This window comes from Talpa europaea (assembly GCF_964194135.1).
Source record: "Talpa europaea genome assembly, chromosome: 9".
NCBI classification, from domain to species: Eukaryota; Metazoa; Chordata; class Mammalia; order Eulipotyphla; family Talpidae; genus Talpa; species Talpa europaea.
This window is the reverse complement of record NC_140076.1, coordinates 114703543-114719891: the sequence shown is the minus strand read 5'-3', so window position 1 is coordinate 114719891 and position 16349 is coordinate 114703543. Positions and strand designations below refer to the sequence as shown.

Below are 16349 nucleotides of genomic sequence, written 5' to 3'. Positions count from 1 at the left end.
TACAGACTTCTATTTATGGCCATGATATTTAGTGTAAATTAATTTTAAAACTCGTTCTACCTAAGGAAAAATACTAATCAAAAAGTAGCATGGGGTTATTTGCAAATGTTAAAAATCACAAATACTCTGAGCAGAGAAATTTCTTGCCTATCAGATAAATTCCAAAATCCTTAGCATGACATAAAATTTAACCCTAATCTATACTTCTAGTTTTATTTCCTAGTTATATAGTCAGGCATACAGAATTTCTTGCAGTTCTAATACTCATTCAATAAGTATTTTGCAAATGTTACTATAAACCAGGCACTGGTCTGAACTTTGGGGATATAGTTGTAAATAAGTGTCTCTGCCATTAGGATTACATCCTAATGGGAAAAGCAGATAATAAACAAGTTAGAAAGTAAAGGTCATTAAAGTTCTGAATTTAAGATCTGTGAAAGAAATAAACAAGGAAGGATTTTAGAGTACAGAAGTTCCCTTGAGGTGACTTTTAGGGAGACCTAAAAGATGTGGTTGAACTGGGTATGTGAAGAAGTAAGAGCATCAGGAATAGAAAGTTGCAAAAATCCTGATGGGAAAGAGCATATGATATGTTGAGGGAAAGTGTAGGGAGAGCTCCTAAGTGAGAAGAAACAATGGTGGTGGAAGAAGCTGGAGACATAGGCAGACAGACAGTGAGTCTAAATTTTATTCTAAGTGCAAAAATAAGTTAAGGAAGCCTTTTTAGTAGGGTTAGGACAAAAATGAATTTTTAAAAAAAATCACATTATCCATTGTGGAAAATGGATTAGTGTCTCCTAGTCTCAATATAACCACTTTGCTGGAAAGCTACAGAGCCTTAAGGGCCCATTCAAAGGGAGCCCTCTTTCACATCACCTCTCCTTATTCCAGTCCCTTTAGAAACTTCTTTTGTACTACCGAAGCTCTGTGACAGCAATATCACTTTCATAAAATAACTATAAAGTGACTGTTAATAAAGCAATTATTTTTTCTTGTATTGCCAGCACGTCCCTAAGACTGGACGCACATAAAACATTCTTAACTGTTTGATTAAAAAATTAATAAACCAATGAACCCACAGTCCACTATTGTTGACGGTCTACTTGGGATCCCAGAATTCGGGGGCAATGAATTTTGCCTTAACTCAGGTTTTTAAACGTGAAATATTTGCAACCATCCTCAAAGCTTAAGTTCTGAATTAGCTTAAGTCGCTTTTTCCCCCTTTCACATTCCAAAAAAAGTTCCTATATGTCTTATCAATTGTATTTTACCGACAATCAAGTCTGTTAGTTTCCCTAAGAGAGGTATTTGGTGATGCAGTAAGTTCCAGAGGCAAATTCTTTGAGTCAGCGCTGCTGAATAAACTTTGTTTTTTTAGCGTGTAGATGGCAGATCCCGCTGCTTCTCCAAATAGGGTACAAGACTGGAGGTTGTGAGAGAAAAAAAAAAATCTTCAACTTCCAACTCCTAGTTTGGGGGTGAAAAGAAACAGACAGCGACCTTCTGATTAATAAGGGAGGCTGAGCTTGTGTCAGTAGTTTCTCGTCAGCCGCCCGCTAAGGGGGAGCCACGGGCCCCGCCTACGCCCGCCAGCTCGTCACCGCGCGGGAACACTCGGCTCGCCAGCGGACCAAGATGGCTCCGAGGCCATTTCCGGCACCTTCGCGGACCAGGCCCGCCCCATTGCGTGTTTTCACCGCGCCGAGGGCGTGGCCTGACGCTAGCTTTTGATTGGTCAGCTTAACCCGCGACCCTTCCCCTCCGCGACAGTTTCCCGAGGTACCTAGAGCCGAGCGGTACGGCCGAGTTTGAGCGGAGGCAAGATGGCGGACGTGCTGGATCTTCATGAGGCCGGGGGCGAGGATTTCGCCATGGACGAGGATGGGGACGGTGAGGGCAGTGGAGGCGGCTGCGGGAAGCGGGGAAGGTGCGAGAGAAGGGCGTGATGGGAAAGCATGTCCCCCCTTCGCGCGGCAGGGAGGACCGTGCCCACGGGGTAGCGCGTCCCTGATGAATAAGAGACTCCGCCCCCTTTGGGACGAATGGGGCGGGACGAGGCTGGAGGCGGTGGGGTCCGCTCTCCAGTGTTTTGGGAAAGAGACTTAAAAAATAACTACTATTGGGCCGCCCCGGTGGCGCGGCGAGTGAAGCTGTCCGCAGCCTCTGCAGCACGGGTTCGATTCCCGGCCGGCCAGGGAGATATCCACATGGCGCGGCAGACCTCTCCTCCGCCGCCGCTCCCCTCAGCAGTGTATCTCAGTCAATTTACCTGTTGCTCCCCACTCTGCCTCTGGTGCATTCTCTCACCCTCCCGTGCCTCTGGCCTGTACCCCAGTTCTTGTATAAATAAATACATCTTAAAAAAATAACTATGTTATTAACTTTTTTTTCACTTTTGGGGCTCTAGAGAGCATCCATAAGCTGAAAGAAAAAGCGAAGAAACGGAAGGGTCGCGGCTTTGGCTCTGGTGAGTATTTGTAGGGAAAACAAGGTAGAGTGGTTTAGATTGGCCAGCGCTAAGCGTTTTGGAGTCCCCATTCAGACTCTTGAGGGATATTGGGAGAAGGGATTTCTGGTGATCGCTTGTGTCTCTCTTCTAGAAGAGGGTTCCCGAGCGCGGATGCGTGAAGATTATGACAGCGTGGAGCAGGATGGTGATGAACCTGGACCACAACGCTGTAAGTAAAATGAATCCCATAGTGATCTTTGTAGAGAATTAGGGGCCAATAATATAAAACTTAGTAGGGATGAGATCAGAGATAACTTAAGCTTTCTCTGTAGTCTACACTCCCTCCACTCTTGTGATCTTGGAATTTTTCTCTCATGTGTTCAAACAACTTCCTCCCTTCCCCAATAGCTGTTGAAGGCTGGATTCTCTTTGTCACTGGAGTCCATGAGGAAGCAACCGAAGAAGACATCCATGACAAATTTGCAGAGTACGGGGAAATAAAAAACATCCACCTCAACTTGGACAGGCGCACGGGATACTTGAAGGTATCCTAAGTGACACTGTTGTTTTTCTTCACCCACAGCCCTTTAGACAGCGTTCGTAGTGCTCTCATGTTTGCTCTGTGTAAGCACACAACTGAAATAAAATGATAGTGGAAGTTGAATTTGTTAGACATAACAAAGACAGACAGAGACACAAAATGTACAGTAGGGATATGTGATGTACATTCATTCTTTAAAGTTTATAGGTTTTTGTGTTTGAGATTTACATTTGAGGAAGAAGATCATTGATGCTTGGTGGAACAGGAAGGTTTTGATATCTGTCTTTTCATTTGCCCCAGGGATATACTCTAGTTGAGTATGAAACATACAAAGAGGCCCAGGCTGCTATGGAGGGACTCAATGGCCAAGATTTGATGGGACAGCCCATCAGTGTGGATTGGTGTTTTGTTCGGGGTCCACCCAAGGGCAAGAGGAGGTAAAGTGGAGAGGGCAAACACTATTTTAGTGAAAGAATGTGAGTGGAATGATAAGAACATTGTATTTCATCCCTCTAACAAACCTTTCCTCCCACCTTTTCCCTAGAGGTGGCCGAAGGCGCAGCAGGAGTCCAGACCGGAGACGTCGCTGACTGGTTCTCACTTGTCCAGGTGTTCTCTCCAGAGATTCCAGTTGCCCATGCTGCCTTGGAGAAAGGGCTGGGGTGGAACTCTTGTGTTTATATTTAATCTCTTACCCTACTTGCTGAGTGTATCTTTGGAATTATGAATAAATTTTGTCCCATTTTTGTTTTCTACATTTAAAATTACCTTTTCTAACACTGCTAGCTCAGAAGCACTATTTATAGCAAGGCAATATGGGTCACTGTGAAAATACTTTCCCCTATGAAGTTTCTATATTATATAGAGTCTCAAGTCTAAGGTAGGGATGAAGTAGAGATACTGTCTGGTATTTCTTTTTCTTGGAAGCTAAGAGAGTGGGGATAGAAGTGAGATAGTTCATGGTTTTAAAGAATTGCTCTGTTCTTTTATACTCTGTCCAGAGCAAATGGATGTTATAGGGATGTCTCTGTTGTTTCTCCTGCTGGCACATTTCCTTGTACTTCCAGCTGTCTAAGGTCTTGAATCTCCTGTTGGGTCATTCTTCCAGAGCCTCCTTCCCTGGAGGAGTCTATGCTCAGTTCATGGTGCCCTCTTTGGCAGCCCAGAGTGAAGACCCCATAGAGGAGAGGATCCAGAGGAGCATTGAGAAGGCCAAAGAGGAAAAGGATGTGGCTGAGGCTGGGAGGAACTTCAGTTAACATGGTGGGAGAAAACCAGTACCACAGACCCAGCAGGTAATAGGGTGTCCAGCAGAGGACGAAGGTCAGCAAAACAAGCAGGGCCAGTCGCAGGGCCCGCAGACGAACACGGGGGCGGTTGTCTAAGGAGCGGCGTAGGGCAAACTCACCGGCATGGGCTGAAAATTTAGAAAATATACTTATTCAGAACCACTCATTTTCTGACTTAAAATACGGTGATTGATGGATGGACAGAGAGTGGGATGGAGCTGCCCCCTGTGTGGATGAGAATACTGCAAACAGGAGGTGATGCTGTAAACTGATGCTGGAACCGTAGCCTCCCTTCCCCCAGGGATTATGATGGATAAGCTGGAGACAAGGTTTTGATTGAGGTGCTATGTCATAGGAAGCTGCTAAGTCTACTTTAAAACTTGATGGCATCCAAGAGTTCAGAGGCTGGTTAGACCTGAAGACATTCAGAATTACGTGCAGCATCGGGTATTAGAGCTATGGTTAGGCTCTTGCTTTTGGTTTGACTGATAGCTATCAGAGAAATAAACGGGACTACAGGCAATGGTTTAGGGCATGTATAGGGCTTGGGGATTGAAGTCTCACCATGGTTCCCTTTCCTTGTCCCGGGACTGGATACACTGAGGACAATGCGGCTATAGCAGATGGTCATGGCAGTCAGTGGGAGCAGAAAGAGGCAGCAGAAGGTGAAAAGGTTATAGGTGGTCTCTTGCCAGTGAGCCTTGAAGCTGCCTTTGGTGACACACTGAGTGAAAGGGACTGGCCCATCTCGGTGGACAGTATGAAACAGGAACAGCTGGAGTGGAGTTGAGGATTATTAGGACCGGTTCCCCTCTTCTTCCCTCCATAAACTACCCATCAGTCACATGGTCTCTGCTCATTTCATCCTTAAATCTATGCAGCGCAATGCAGTGCTGAGTAGTGGTTCATCTGTGGTTCATTTTTAAAAGGTTGGAAATGTAACTTGAAAACCCCTGTTTTCCCCTTAGGTGATGGAGCTGATTAGTTTGTTAAATCCTGAAACTTAATCCTGCCTTCTCAAATTCTATTCTGACCTTGTACTTTATAAAGGAATATCTATCACCTTACCAACATTTTTAGCTGAAATGATTTTCCTAATGTTTCTGATTAATACTGTGGAAAAAAGTATAAAGTGGATGTTGCTAAAATTTCAGGCCATTTTGCAGCCATTCTGTGAAGTGACTATAATAGTCGTAGACAGTATAATGGTGAAACAATGTTCACCATTTAAGCTAAATAAAATTTTCCATTTTCCAAATGCTGCTAACTGCCCCCTCCCCTTTTGGATTTGGGTTTGCATTAGTACAGTATTTTTCTGCTGAGAACTTCAGGGTATTTGGGACAAGGTAGTATATATTAAATCACTATTTGATAAAAGGCAAGCTCAGTAGGTATCAGATTCCTAGATATAAGGTATTTGGAAAATGATTTCAGCAGGCATGAGGGACATAGGAAAGATGAATAGCATTGGCCATAGACATATTATTTCATGAGCTGCTTGGGGTTCTGACCAGCCTACTCTAAAATGGTTGGGGAGTGGTCTTTCTCCCTTTCTTGAGTTCATCTATGTCTGGGGTTTTGGGGGAGGCACTGAAACATTGTGAGGAGTGTTAAAAAAAGGCATGGCTCCTGGAATTATAGTTTTAGTTCAGAATCTTTCTTCTGCCTCTTCTTACCCTATTTTGTTTTGTTTTTTTTTCTTTGCCTTGTATACAATTTACCACTTTTGACTCAAGAAACCTTCCTTTCAACTATTTCTGATACTTGGAAAATTAAGCCTACAAAAATAGTTCAAACTCCCTCATAGCACTAACACCATGCTTAAACAAAAGAACCTTTTATTAACCTTAATATATATATTTAAAGATTTATTCATGCATACAAGTTCAGGCCAGATTTCAGGAGGGTGAGAGGATTTACCAGAGACAGAGCAGGGACCTGAACAGGCAGACTGGCTGAAATACACCGCTGAGGGGAGCAGCAGGCAAGACAGAGGAGGTCTGCCGTTCCATGTGGGGATCTCCACGGTTGTCCGGGATTGAACCTGTGCTGCAGAGGCTACAGACAGCTTCGCAGTGCTGCGCTTAACCGCCTGCGCCACCAGGGGAGGCCCTATTAATGTTAATATTTTAAATAGTCTATGGACAATGCAGACCCTATGCAAGAGGACTCTCATTTGGAACCAAAATGTCACCTTTTGCACAGGAATCATAGAATCATCACCAGTTTGCCCTTGAAGCAAATGGAGATTGCAATTACTACCAGATTATCAGTTTTCGTGATGAATTTAATCTGTTTCACCATCTTGTGGCCCATGGGTTTCACGTGATTTCACCCAACCATATAGTTATTGGTAGAACCTAGACTTAAAAAAAACAAAACAAGCATTCGATGCAAGAAAAACAGGCTTCTGACTCCCAGTCCATATCTAAAATTTGCTTTATATAAACCCAACTAATTGCTTTTGCATTGCAATACCCCAGGATTTTAAAAGCCTGGGGTGGCAGAAATCTTGTTTCCAACATATTGTTGGAAGACTATATATAGTCCTAGAACTATAGTCAGACTACCTTTTTAGATCTAGTATCCTATCTTAAATCTGTCTCTATAATGCACTGTCATTCCAGACATTGAAATCACGGCTCCTACCAGATGTGATGTTAATCCTTGTCCCCAAGATACACTCAACTCCCCCAGAGGGCAGTAGTGGTTTTATTTTTAAGGGACTGCTTTACATTTTGCCCTTTTCTAGATTTCTAGTTAGTTTCATTATTGAATCTTGATTAATTGATATTAAGTTCAGATGCTTTCTCCAGTTCTTACCCCCATTCCACCACAATCAGAATAAAGAATACAGATCTGATGATGTCACTCTGCCTTTTACTTTCATGTCTGTTCACTGCCTTCAGGAAAAAGTACAAATGATATTTGTAATCAAGCCCTTCCTGCCCCCCTCCAGGCTCATTATTCACCGTTTTCTAGCCCTCAACTTTAGCTGCAACCACTTTGAGACTGAGATTCTCAATCTCCTTCCCCAGCATTCCTTCTACTTTAACTTACCTAACATCTGTCTGGCAAGAATCAAATTTTAACATCTCAGGGAGCCTTTCCCTGGACTCCCTGTTGCTCTTTAGCTCCTTCTGCTTACCTTGAACATAACTTGACCACACACCGATTCGTAATTTTGTACTAGATTGCCTCCTACCCTAGTCTAAATTCCTTGAAGGTATGACTTTGTTGCTCTATCTTTAGCATTTGAATTTGTCTGGGAATGATGCATATTATTTTTTGAGTCTATGAATGAATGTACCATAAAGAGTTATCCAAAGGCCTTGACTTAGCTGTCCTATTAATAGCCCCCCACATAGGTTTCCTTCCTGCCCCAGAGTTACTCTGCAACAATCCCTTGAAGCAGGTGCGAGGGGAGATGCAATGAAGTGGAAACCAAGTGTAAAGCAAAGCCGAAGGTACTGGGTACTGCTTTTAAGAGATAGACTCTTAGCAAACAAATTAAAATGCCATGATCTTATCTTGCAAAAGTGAGAGCACAGGTAACCGGTGAGGATTAGTGGCTGACCACTGCCAAGCACACCTAAATTTCAAAGGACCATGCTATGTACCCAAATTCTTGTCTAGCCTTGAGTTCCAACAAACCACTCACCTGGGGCAAGGCAAGCAGGAAACTAAGTCCCCAGGCTGCCCCCAGAAGTTTCCTTCCAGTTGAGCGGGGTCCAAGCGGGTGCAGTACTGCCGCCTGGCGGTCGAGCCCAATGACCACAGGCAGGAAAGCTGCGGCGTACATGGCCATTAGTTTCAGGAACATGAGTGTCCGACATGCGATGTCCCCGGCCAGCCATTGAACGGTGACATTCCAGGTGGCATCTAGGGGCATAACCACAAAAGTGACCAGTAAATCGGCAGCTGCTAAATGGGCAAAGAGTCGCCGGACTGGAGAGGGGCGGAGCTGGGTGGGTTGCGGCCTCGTTACTGACCACAGCACGGCCAGGTTCCCTGCGGCCGAAGAAACAAACAGTACAATGGTCACTCCTACTCGGACCTTGGCTGCAGTTGAAAAGGTGGGCAGCTCTGAGCCCTCCACCTCTACTCCTGAACCCGCCCAGGCCTCCTCCCCCGCTGCTGATCCCCAAGGGGTGCTGTTGGCAGCAGACATGTTGCCCTGGAGCAGGAAGGGGCGGTGGGGGATGAAGAGGCCAGCTTCGACCCCTGATTCGTCGCCCTCCTATGTGGAATCTGGAGCTGGTTACTGCGCACTTCGTCCACTAAGGCTCTGTCTCTGCAGACTCTCCATCAGTATTCTGGAGGGCACCTGTCCTACGGTCAGGGTCGTTCAGGGAACGGGTCCGCTGCTGGCTTCTGCGTCCATCTAACTCTAGCCCCGAGTCCTGCACGCGCCCGAGCGTGCGGGCGTGCTGGGGTGTGCGTGTGCGTGTGCGTGTGCGTGTGCTGGGGGGATCCCGGGATGCACCCGGGGGCACGGTCCGCGCGGGTGGCGGGACACTGCAGCCTTCCGCCCCGCCCCCGCCCCGCAGCAGGCCCCGCCCCCGCCCCGCAGCAGGCCCCGCCCCGTCCGCAGCAGGCCCCGCCCCCGTCCCGCAGCAGGCCCCGCCCCCGGCAGGGATTTAAAGGAGAAGGCCCGCGGCGGCGCGCTGAGGCCCGGGAGGCCCGCGGGGAGGGCAGCGCCCCGGCGGGGACGCCCCGCAGTGCCCGCCCAGAGACGGCGCCTTCGCCCTGGAGCCCCGTTCAAGTGGCCGCGCCGCTCGCTTTCTGTTCCGATGACGTTTGTCCCTCGCGCGGCCCCGTCAGGCGGCCCGGGAGGCGTGCCCAGGGGCGGGGCGGCGCTGCGGAGCCGGGCCCGCCGCTGTCATGGACTCCTGGGTCCGCTTCAGCGCGCAGAGCCAGGCCCGCGAGCGGCTGTGCAGGTGCGGCCCGGCGGGCGCGGGCGGCGGGCGCGGGCGCGGGCGGCGGGGGACCCTCGCGGGCGCGGTCACGGCGCTCCGGGGCGAGCGCGGGTCAGCCCGGGCTACGGGGGCCCGCACGGCCCTCGGGGCGCGACCCGGGCGGCCCTGAGGAGATGCGCGTTCGCGCCCGCGGGGAAGATGGGGGCGCTGAGGCACGCGCGGGCCGGCGGGGAGGCCGCGTCCGCGCGAGGCCGGCACTTCCCTCGCGGGGCGGTGGGGAAACAAACGCGCGTCCGCCCGCCGCGGGAGCGGCCCAGGCTCCGGGACGCCGAGTTTCCGCGCCCGCCCGCGCCCCCGGGACGCCCCGCCCCGCCCCCGCGCAGGCCCCGGGACCGCCCGCCTCCCGGTCCGGAGAGTAGCCCGCCGCCCGCGGCCCCCGCCCTCCTGCCTCACGCGCGCGACGGCCCCCGCGCCGCTTCCCGGTCCCTTTCAGGCCCCCTCGTTGCCAAACCTCCCGTTTTCTCAGCTCCGAGCAGTGCCCCCGGCTACCTTTGCGCTCTCTTCCATCCCTAAGCTTTTCCCTTCCTCTGGCCGGGAGGAGAAACGGTGAGATATGGGCTTGGCGAGGAGGCCAGGAGATGATCTCAGCTGGGGAAGGGGAAAGGCCGTGCTGGAGGACATTTTTGGGGAGCCCGGGGAGGTCTGCGTCTTACCTGCCTGCTCTCTCCTCCAGGGCCGCGCAGTATGCCTGCTGCCTTCTTGGCCACGCGCTGCAGAAACACGGGGCCAGTCCTGAGTTGCAGAAGCAGATTCGTCAACTGGAGGGTCATCTGAGCCTAGGGAGAAAGCGTAAGTAGCCGTGCCTTTCTTACTAAGAGCTGGGGTACAGGCCAGAGATGCGGGTGTGAGAGGATTCACCAGACAGAGCAGGGAACAGAACAGGCAGACTGACTGAAGTACACTGCTGAGGGGAGCAGCAGCCAGTGAGGAGAGGTCTGCCTCACCATGTGGGTTGCTCCTTGGCTGGCAGGGGGATCAAACTCTGCTGCAGAGGCTGCGGTTTGCTTCATAGTGCTGTGCTTAATCCCTTGTGCCACCAGGGAGGCCCCTCTGCTCCCTTCTTTACCCTCCTTCCCTGCCTTCACGTTTACCCCTCGGTGCCTCCCAGTTGGGATATGAGAACAGGGTAGGAGAGCCCTGAGGGATTGAAGAGTATGGGGCAAATTGAGGGAAACTGAACTGTGACACTAATTAAAATTTGAAGTTGAAAGAAGGGTTTCTGCTCTTTAATTTTTTTTAAGTTTTGCTGTTGTTTCTGTCACTTGCTGGACTTTTACCCTCTTGCCTTCTCTCTGTGTGATTTGTTCTCTGTTTGCCGCTCTACTTCCAAATCCTTACTTTTCCTTGCCAATTCCACCAGTTCTGCGCCTGGGTAATTCAGCAGATGCCCTTGAGTCAGCCAAGCGAGCGGTGCACCTGTCAGACGTTGTCCTGAGATTCTGCATCACTGTTAGTCACCTCAACCGAGCCTTGTACTTCGCCTGTGACAATGTTCTGTGGGCTGGGAAGTCTGGATTAGCGCCTCGTGTGGATCAGGAGAAGTGGGCTCAGCGTTCATTCAGGTTTGATATCTTTTTATCCTATAAGACCTTTTTCTCCATATTGCATAGCTTGCCTTTTTTGAGAGAAGGAACTCTCAAGTTCTTCCTAAAATATATACATCTTGGGCCTCCCTGGTGGCGTAGCGGGTTGAGCGCAGCGCTGTGAAGCTGTCCACAGCCTCTGCAGCACGGGTTCAATTCCCGGCCGGCCAGGGAGATTCCCACATGGCGCGGCAGACCTCTCCTGTCTTGCCCGCTGCTCCTCTCAGCAGTGTGTTTCAGTAGATCTGCCTGTTCTGCTCCCTGTTCTGTCTGTGGTGAATTCTCTCACCCTCCTGCACCTCTGGCTTGTATCCCAGCGCTTGTATAAATAAATAAATCTTAACCAAAAAAAAAAGAATTAAAAAAAAAGAAAATATATATATATTTTTTAAAAATATATTTAAAAAAAATATATATATATACCTCTTAACCAATGCCTTAGCTTTCAATTTTCATTTAGATCTTAACTATCAGAGAATAATGAATGGGAGCAGATGGAAGACAGATGCTCCCCTGTGATGAATGATGAAGATTGGGCAAGATAAAATAATACATTGCTTTAATTCTGCTTCTGTCTATACTACATGTTATGCCTTTGACTTCCTGCTGATTCATTCACTCTAGAAATACTAAGTAGGAGCTTTTGTGGTTTAGGAATTCAAGCAAAACATCAAACACATATGGTTTTTGCTCTCACGAAGGTTCTAGTGTAATGGTGAAGCCATATAGTAAATAACCACCAAACCAACTACTGGTGGAAAACGACATACAGAATATTATGAGATATATAACAAGGGAAGTTAATTTAGATTGAAAGGCAAGAGAAGAACTCTTTGAAAAAGCAATGATTTCATTCAGACTTGAAGTCTAAAGAAAAGAAGACATTTCCAACCAGAAAATAGTATGTTCTAAGGCCTTTCTCTCTTGAAAGACTTTAGGAAATAGAGAAAAAGAAACCCAGTGTGATGAGCAGTATTGAGTATGGGCAATAAATTCACACTGTAGGGCCTCCCCTGGCGGCGCAGCTGTTGAGTGCTGGGCTGCGAAGCTGCCCGCAGCCTCTGCAGCCTCTGCAGCCTCTGCAGCGCCAGTTCAATCCCCGGCCACCAGCGAGGGTCCCACATGGTGCGCAGACCTCTCTTGCCACGCCCGCTGCTCCCCTCAGCAGTGTACTTGGTCGGTCTGCCTGCTCTGTTCCCCGCTCTGGCTCTGGTGAATTCTCTCACCCTCCTGCGCTTCTGACTGTACCCAGTGCTTGTATAAATAAATAATAAAAAAAATCTTTTTTAAAAAAATTAATAAATAACTTCACACTGGAGAGCTACCAGACATTTTAAGCAATGGTAAGGTTTATTGTTTAGTTTGGTTTTTGTTTAGTTTGGTTAAATTTTACCCTAAGCACAGTGGATTCTGAGCAGGGATGTGACTATTCAAAGTGTGTCTATTTATTTATTTATTTTTTTTATTTTTTTTTTTTAATTTTTTTTTTTAATAGAGGCATGTTCCATTTATTTATTTGTCTGCTTGTTTGTTTGTTTTGTTTATACATGCACTGGGTACAGTCAGAAGCGCGGGAGGGTGAGAGAATTCACCAGAGCCAGAGTGGGGAGCAGAGCAGGCAGAAGGACCGAAGTACACTGCTGAGGGGAGCAGCGGGCGGCAGGAGAGGTCTGCGCGCCATGTGGGACCCTCCTCCGGTGGCCGGGGAGCAGCTGGGGATCGAACCGGCGCCGCAGGGGCCGCGGGCAGCCTCGCAACCCAGCGCTCAACCGCTGCGCCACCGGGGAGGCCCTCAAAGTGTGTCTAAAGAAGGTCTCTGCTGCTGCAGTGTGGAGGATGGATTGTGTGGGGCAAGAGAAGAGGAGTGGCCTGATATGGCCAAGAGATGGTATTGGCTTGAACTGAGGCACTGCCTGGTAATGAAGGTGGAGAGAAATATGATTTGGGAATGAAATTATCTGTGTACATATCATCTGTACTACTTTTTGTTTCCCTGTGATTGTCTTTGTGCTTTTATATTAGCATCCATTCTTTTCTTCTTTCTCAGTGATTTATAGTACATAATAGCTTATATATATGATGGGTGAGCCACGCAGGTCTAGAGAAAAGCAGCTTCCTGGAAGAGTTTATCTCCTATGTTCATGCATTTCATTCAACAAATTAATCGAGCTCTTACTATGGTGTAGGCACTGGGCTAGATGCAGGGATACAGTGAGAAAAACCAGCAAGGTCCCTGCTGTTATGGAGCTTACATTGTAATAGGAAGAGACAGACATGAAGAAAGTATGTATGAGAAATATCAGGTAGTAGTTAGTGCTGAGCAGGAAATTAAAAGATCATGCGATACAAAGTAATTGGCTTGCTACTCAGAATGGGGAGTTAGAGAAGGACTCTCTTGAACAGGTGACATGTAAGCTCAGTTCCAAAGAGCAAGAAAGAGCCAACCATGTGAAGATTTTGGAAGGGGGAATATTCTAGGTAGAGGGACGAGGTGGTTTAAAGTCCCTAAGCAAGAATAAACTTGATGGGATCAAGATATGGAAAGAGGGCCTCCCCTGGTGGTGCAGTGGTTGAGTGCTGGGCTGAGAAGCTGCCCGCAGCCTCTGCAGCGCCGGTTCGATCCCCGGCCACTGAGCGAGGGTCCCACATGGTGAGCAGACCTCTCCTGCCGCCTGCTGCTCCCCTCAGCAGTGTCCTTCGGTCCTTCTGCCTGTTCTGCTCCCCGCTCTGGCTCTGGTGAATTCTCTCACCCTCCCGCGCTTCTGACTGTACCCAGTGCTTGTATAAATAAATAAATCATTAAAAAAAAAAGATATAGAAAGAAGCTAATGTGATTGGAGCACAGTGATTGGGAGGAAGAAGGTGTGAGATGGAGTCATAGAGGCAGCACCAGGTGCTGGGTTCTGTAAACCTGCCTGAGTTACCCAAATTTTATTCTAAATGTGATAGGAAGGAGTTAATGTTTATGACAGCTACTTTTTGAGATTAGATCGGTGGGGTTGGGGGCAAGGGTGACCATGGAGATGTCAGTTGAAGGACTAAGGCAGTAGTTTAGGCAAGAGGTGATGGTGGCACAGACGATGGTGGTGGAGTGTCAGAGAGATGTGGTTGGGTTCAGGACATGTTCTGGAGGTAAGACAAGTATATTCACTACAGACCACAGTTGTCAGAGAACATTAAAAATCAGAACCATAGGCTGTTCTTTTTTTTTTTTTTTTAAGATTTATTTATTTATTTATACAAGCACTGGGTACAGTCAGAAGCACAGGAGAGTGAGAGAATTCACCAGAGCCAGAGCGGGGAGCAGAGCAGGCAGAAGGACCGAGGTACACTGCTAAGGGGAGCAGCAGGCGGCAGGAGAGGTCTGCGCGCCATGTGGGACCCTCCTCTGTTGGCCGGGGAGCAGCCGGGGATCGAACCGGCGCCGCAGAGGCTGCGGGCAGCTTCGCAACCCAGCGCTCAACCGCTGCGCCACCGGGGAGGCCCCATAGGCTGTTCTTAAGGAATTTATAAGCTAACATGCTTAATACCTCTCTGCCTCGTTTTTTGTTAAGGATTGGATTTATTTATTTATTTTTTTTTAAAATAAATCTTTTTATTTATTTATTTATTTATTTGTTTGTTTGTTTATACATGCACTGGGTACAGTCAGAAGCGCGGGAGGGTGAGAGAATTCACCAGAGCCAGAGCGGGGAGCAGAGCAGGCAGAAGGACCGAAGTACACGGCTGAGGGGAGCAGCGGGCGGCAGGAGAGGTCTGCGCGCCATGTGGGACCCTCCTCCGGTGGCCGGGGAGCAGCTGGGGATCGAACCGGCGCCGCAGAGGTCGCCGGCAGCTTCGCAACCCAGCGCTCAACCGCTGCGCCACCGGGAAGGCCCAAGGATTGGATTTAGATGATCAGTAATATGTCTGAGTCTCTGAAACAACTGAAACTTGTTCTTTCCCCAAAAATTAAATTATTATAGATCAAATTACTTTTATTTTTAAAAAAGATTTATTTATTTATGCATACAGGAGCTGGGGTACAGGCCAGAGATGTGGAGGGTGAGAGGATTCACCAGAGACATTGTGGGGAACAGAACAGGCAGACTGACTGAAATACACTGCTGAGGGGAGCAGCGGGGGAGACAGGAGAGGTCTGCTGTGCCATGTGATTTCTCCCTGGCTGGCTGGGGATCGAACTCGTGCTGCAGAGGCTGCAGATTGTTTCATAGTGCGGTACTTAACCCCTTGTGCCACCAGGGAGGCCATTATAGATCAAGTTTCAATGTGTGTATGCCAGTGAGTTGCCAAATGTAAAAGTGAAACTTGAGGTTGATCTTGGAAGACTTCATGATGCTCATGAATTTTAAGCCGGGACCCTAAGGTGTACATAAACACATTAGTTATAGAGGGATGGAGGACATTTCTAATTGTGGGTAAAATAGCGTTCACTTCTGGTGTTATGATCTGTATGATCCCTTTGTGCCATGGGGAGAAAGGTTTAAGCATTCTGTTGGCTAAGCTGCAGGGAATACGAGCTCTGGCTGACCCTTCTACCCTGTCTATCCCAGGTACTACCTGTTCTCCCTCATTATGAATTTGAGCCGTGACGCTTACGAGATTCGCCTACTGATGGAGCAAGAGTCTTCAGCTTGTAGCAGGCGACTGAAGGGTTCTGGAGGAGGAATCCCAGGAATTGAAAATGGGGAGCCTGGGGGCCCAGGAACTCCAGGAGGAGGCCTGCCTCAGCTGGCTCTGAAGCTTCGACTCCGACTCCTGCTCCTGGCTCGGGTCCTTCGAAGCCACCCCCCTCTTCTCCTGGATGTGGTCAGAAATGCCTGCGATCTCTGTATTCCACTGGACAAACTAGGCCTCTGGCGCTGTGGTCCTGGGATCGTGGGGCTCTGCGGCCTCGTGTCCTCTATCCTGTCTATTCTCACTTTAATCTGCCCTTGGCTACGACTCAAGCCCTGATATTCTGGCACAGGATAAGGAGGGAACCTGAATTGGTGAGATGGACTCTTAGATCATCCCCATCATATCACCCTCATTCTGCTTCTACTCCTTGGTCAAAGTTACAGTCCAGAGATGAAGGGTTACGGGTGGATGAGGTGAGGAAAGGTGACTTGTGAAGTTGATTCTAATGTTCAGATCTGCCAGAGCTTTTGTCCTCTTCTTCCTTCATTACATTGTCTGTGTCTCACTAACTCTTTTTCATCGTCTCTCCTACATCTATTTAAGATTCTGTTTCTGCATCTCTCCCCCTACTTCGTTCTCTGTCTGAGGAATTTAATCAGCAGAATTACTTTTTAGTAAGGGAGATAGAAGCTGTGAGCTGTAGCCTCTAAACGCCTTCTTTTCCTCACAAAGGTGACGTGTGGCAAACATGACCCCCTTCAAACTCCATATCATAATTTTAAAGACTTTGTGTCCAGTGGACTCTTCCCTCATGCACCAAAGGCGGTTTGATGCTTCCTCTTCCCTCCTCGTGTCTACCTCACCAACCCCTCCCTCCTGACTTGGCCC

General features: G+C 48.4%; 3 protein-coding genes across 4 annotated transcripts; 2 read left to right on the top strand and 1 right to left on the bottom strand.

Annotated features, from left to right (window-relative positions):
- Nucleotides 1-1823: 1823 nt before the first annotated feature.
- RBM8A (RNA binding motif protein 8A) lies at nt 1824-3648 on the top strand (the record flags this gene model as incomplete). Of its 2 annotated transcripts, none has more annotated exons than XM_084241832.1 (6): nt 1824-1890; nt 2408-2467; nt 2604-2678; nt 2858-2994; nt 3291-3427; nt 3535-3648. In XM_084241832.1, the coding sequence occupies 6 exons, from the start codon at nt 1824-1826 to the stop codon at nt 3578-3580; spliced, it is 522 nt and encodes a 173-aa protein (XP_084097958.1). In that variant the 3' UTR covers nt 3581-3648. The 2 variants fall into 2 exon arrangements, with proteins under 2 accessions (XP_084097958.1, XP_084097957.1); XM_084241831.1 differs by having other exon boundaries at nt 2601-2678.
- Nucleotides 3649-4003: 355 nt separating this feature from the next.
- LOC311176841 (gonadotropin-releasing hormone II receptor) lies at nt 4004-8450 on the bottom strand (the record flags this gene model as incomplete). The annotated part of the gene is made up of 3 exons (XM_084242480.1): nt 4004-4407; nt 4844-5054; nt 7941-8450. The coding sequence occupies 3 exons, from the start codon at nt 8448-8450 to the stop codon at nt 4004-4006; spliced, it is 1125 nt and encodes a 374-aa protein (XP_084098606.1).
- A 713-nt stretch (nt 8451-9163) lies between these two features.
- Nucleotides 9164-15797, top strand: PEX11B (peroxisomal biogenesis factor 11 beta; the record flags this gene model as incomplete). The annotated part of the gene is made up of 4 exons (XM_084243112.1): nt 9164-9219; nt 9932-10047; nt 10619-10820; nt 15395-15797. 4 exons carry the CDS (start codon nt 9164-9166, stop codon nt 15795-15797), a joined length of 777 nt encoding a protein of 258 aa, XP_084099238.1.
- Between the last annotated feature and the right edge of the window lie 552 nt (nt 15798-16349).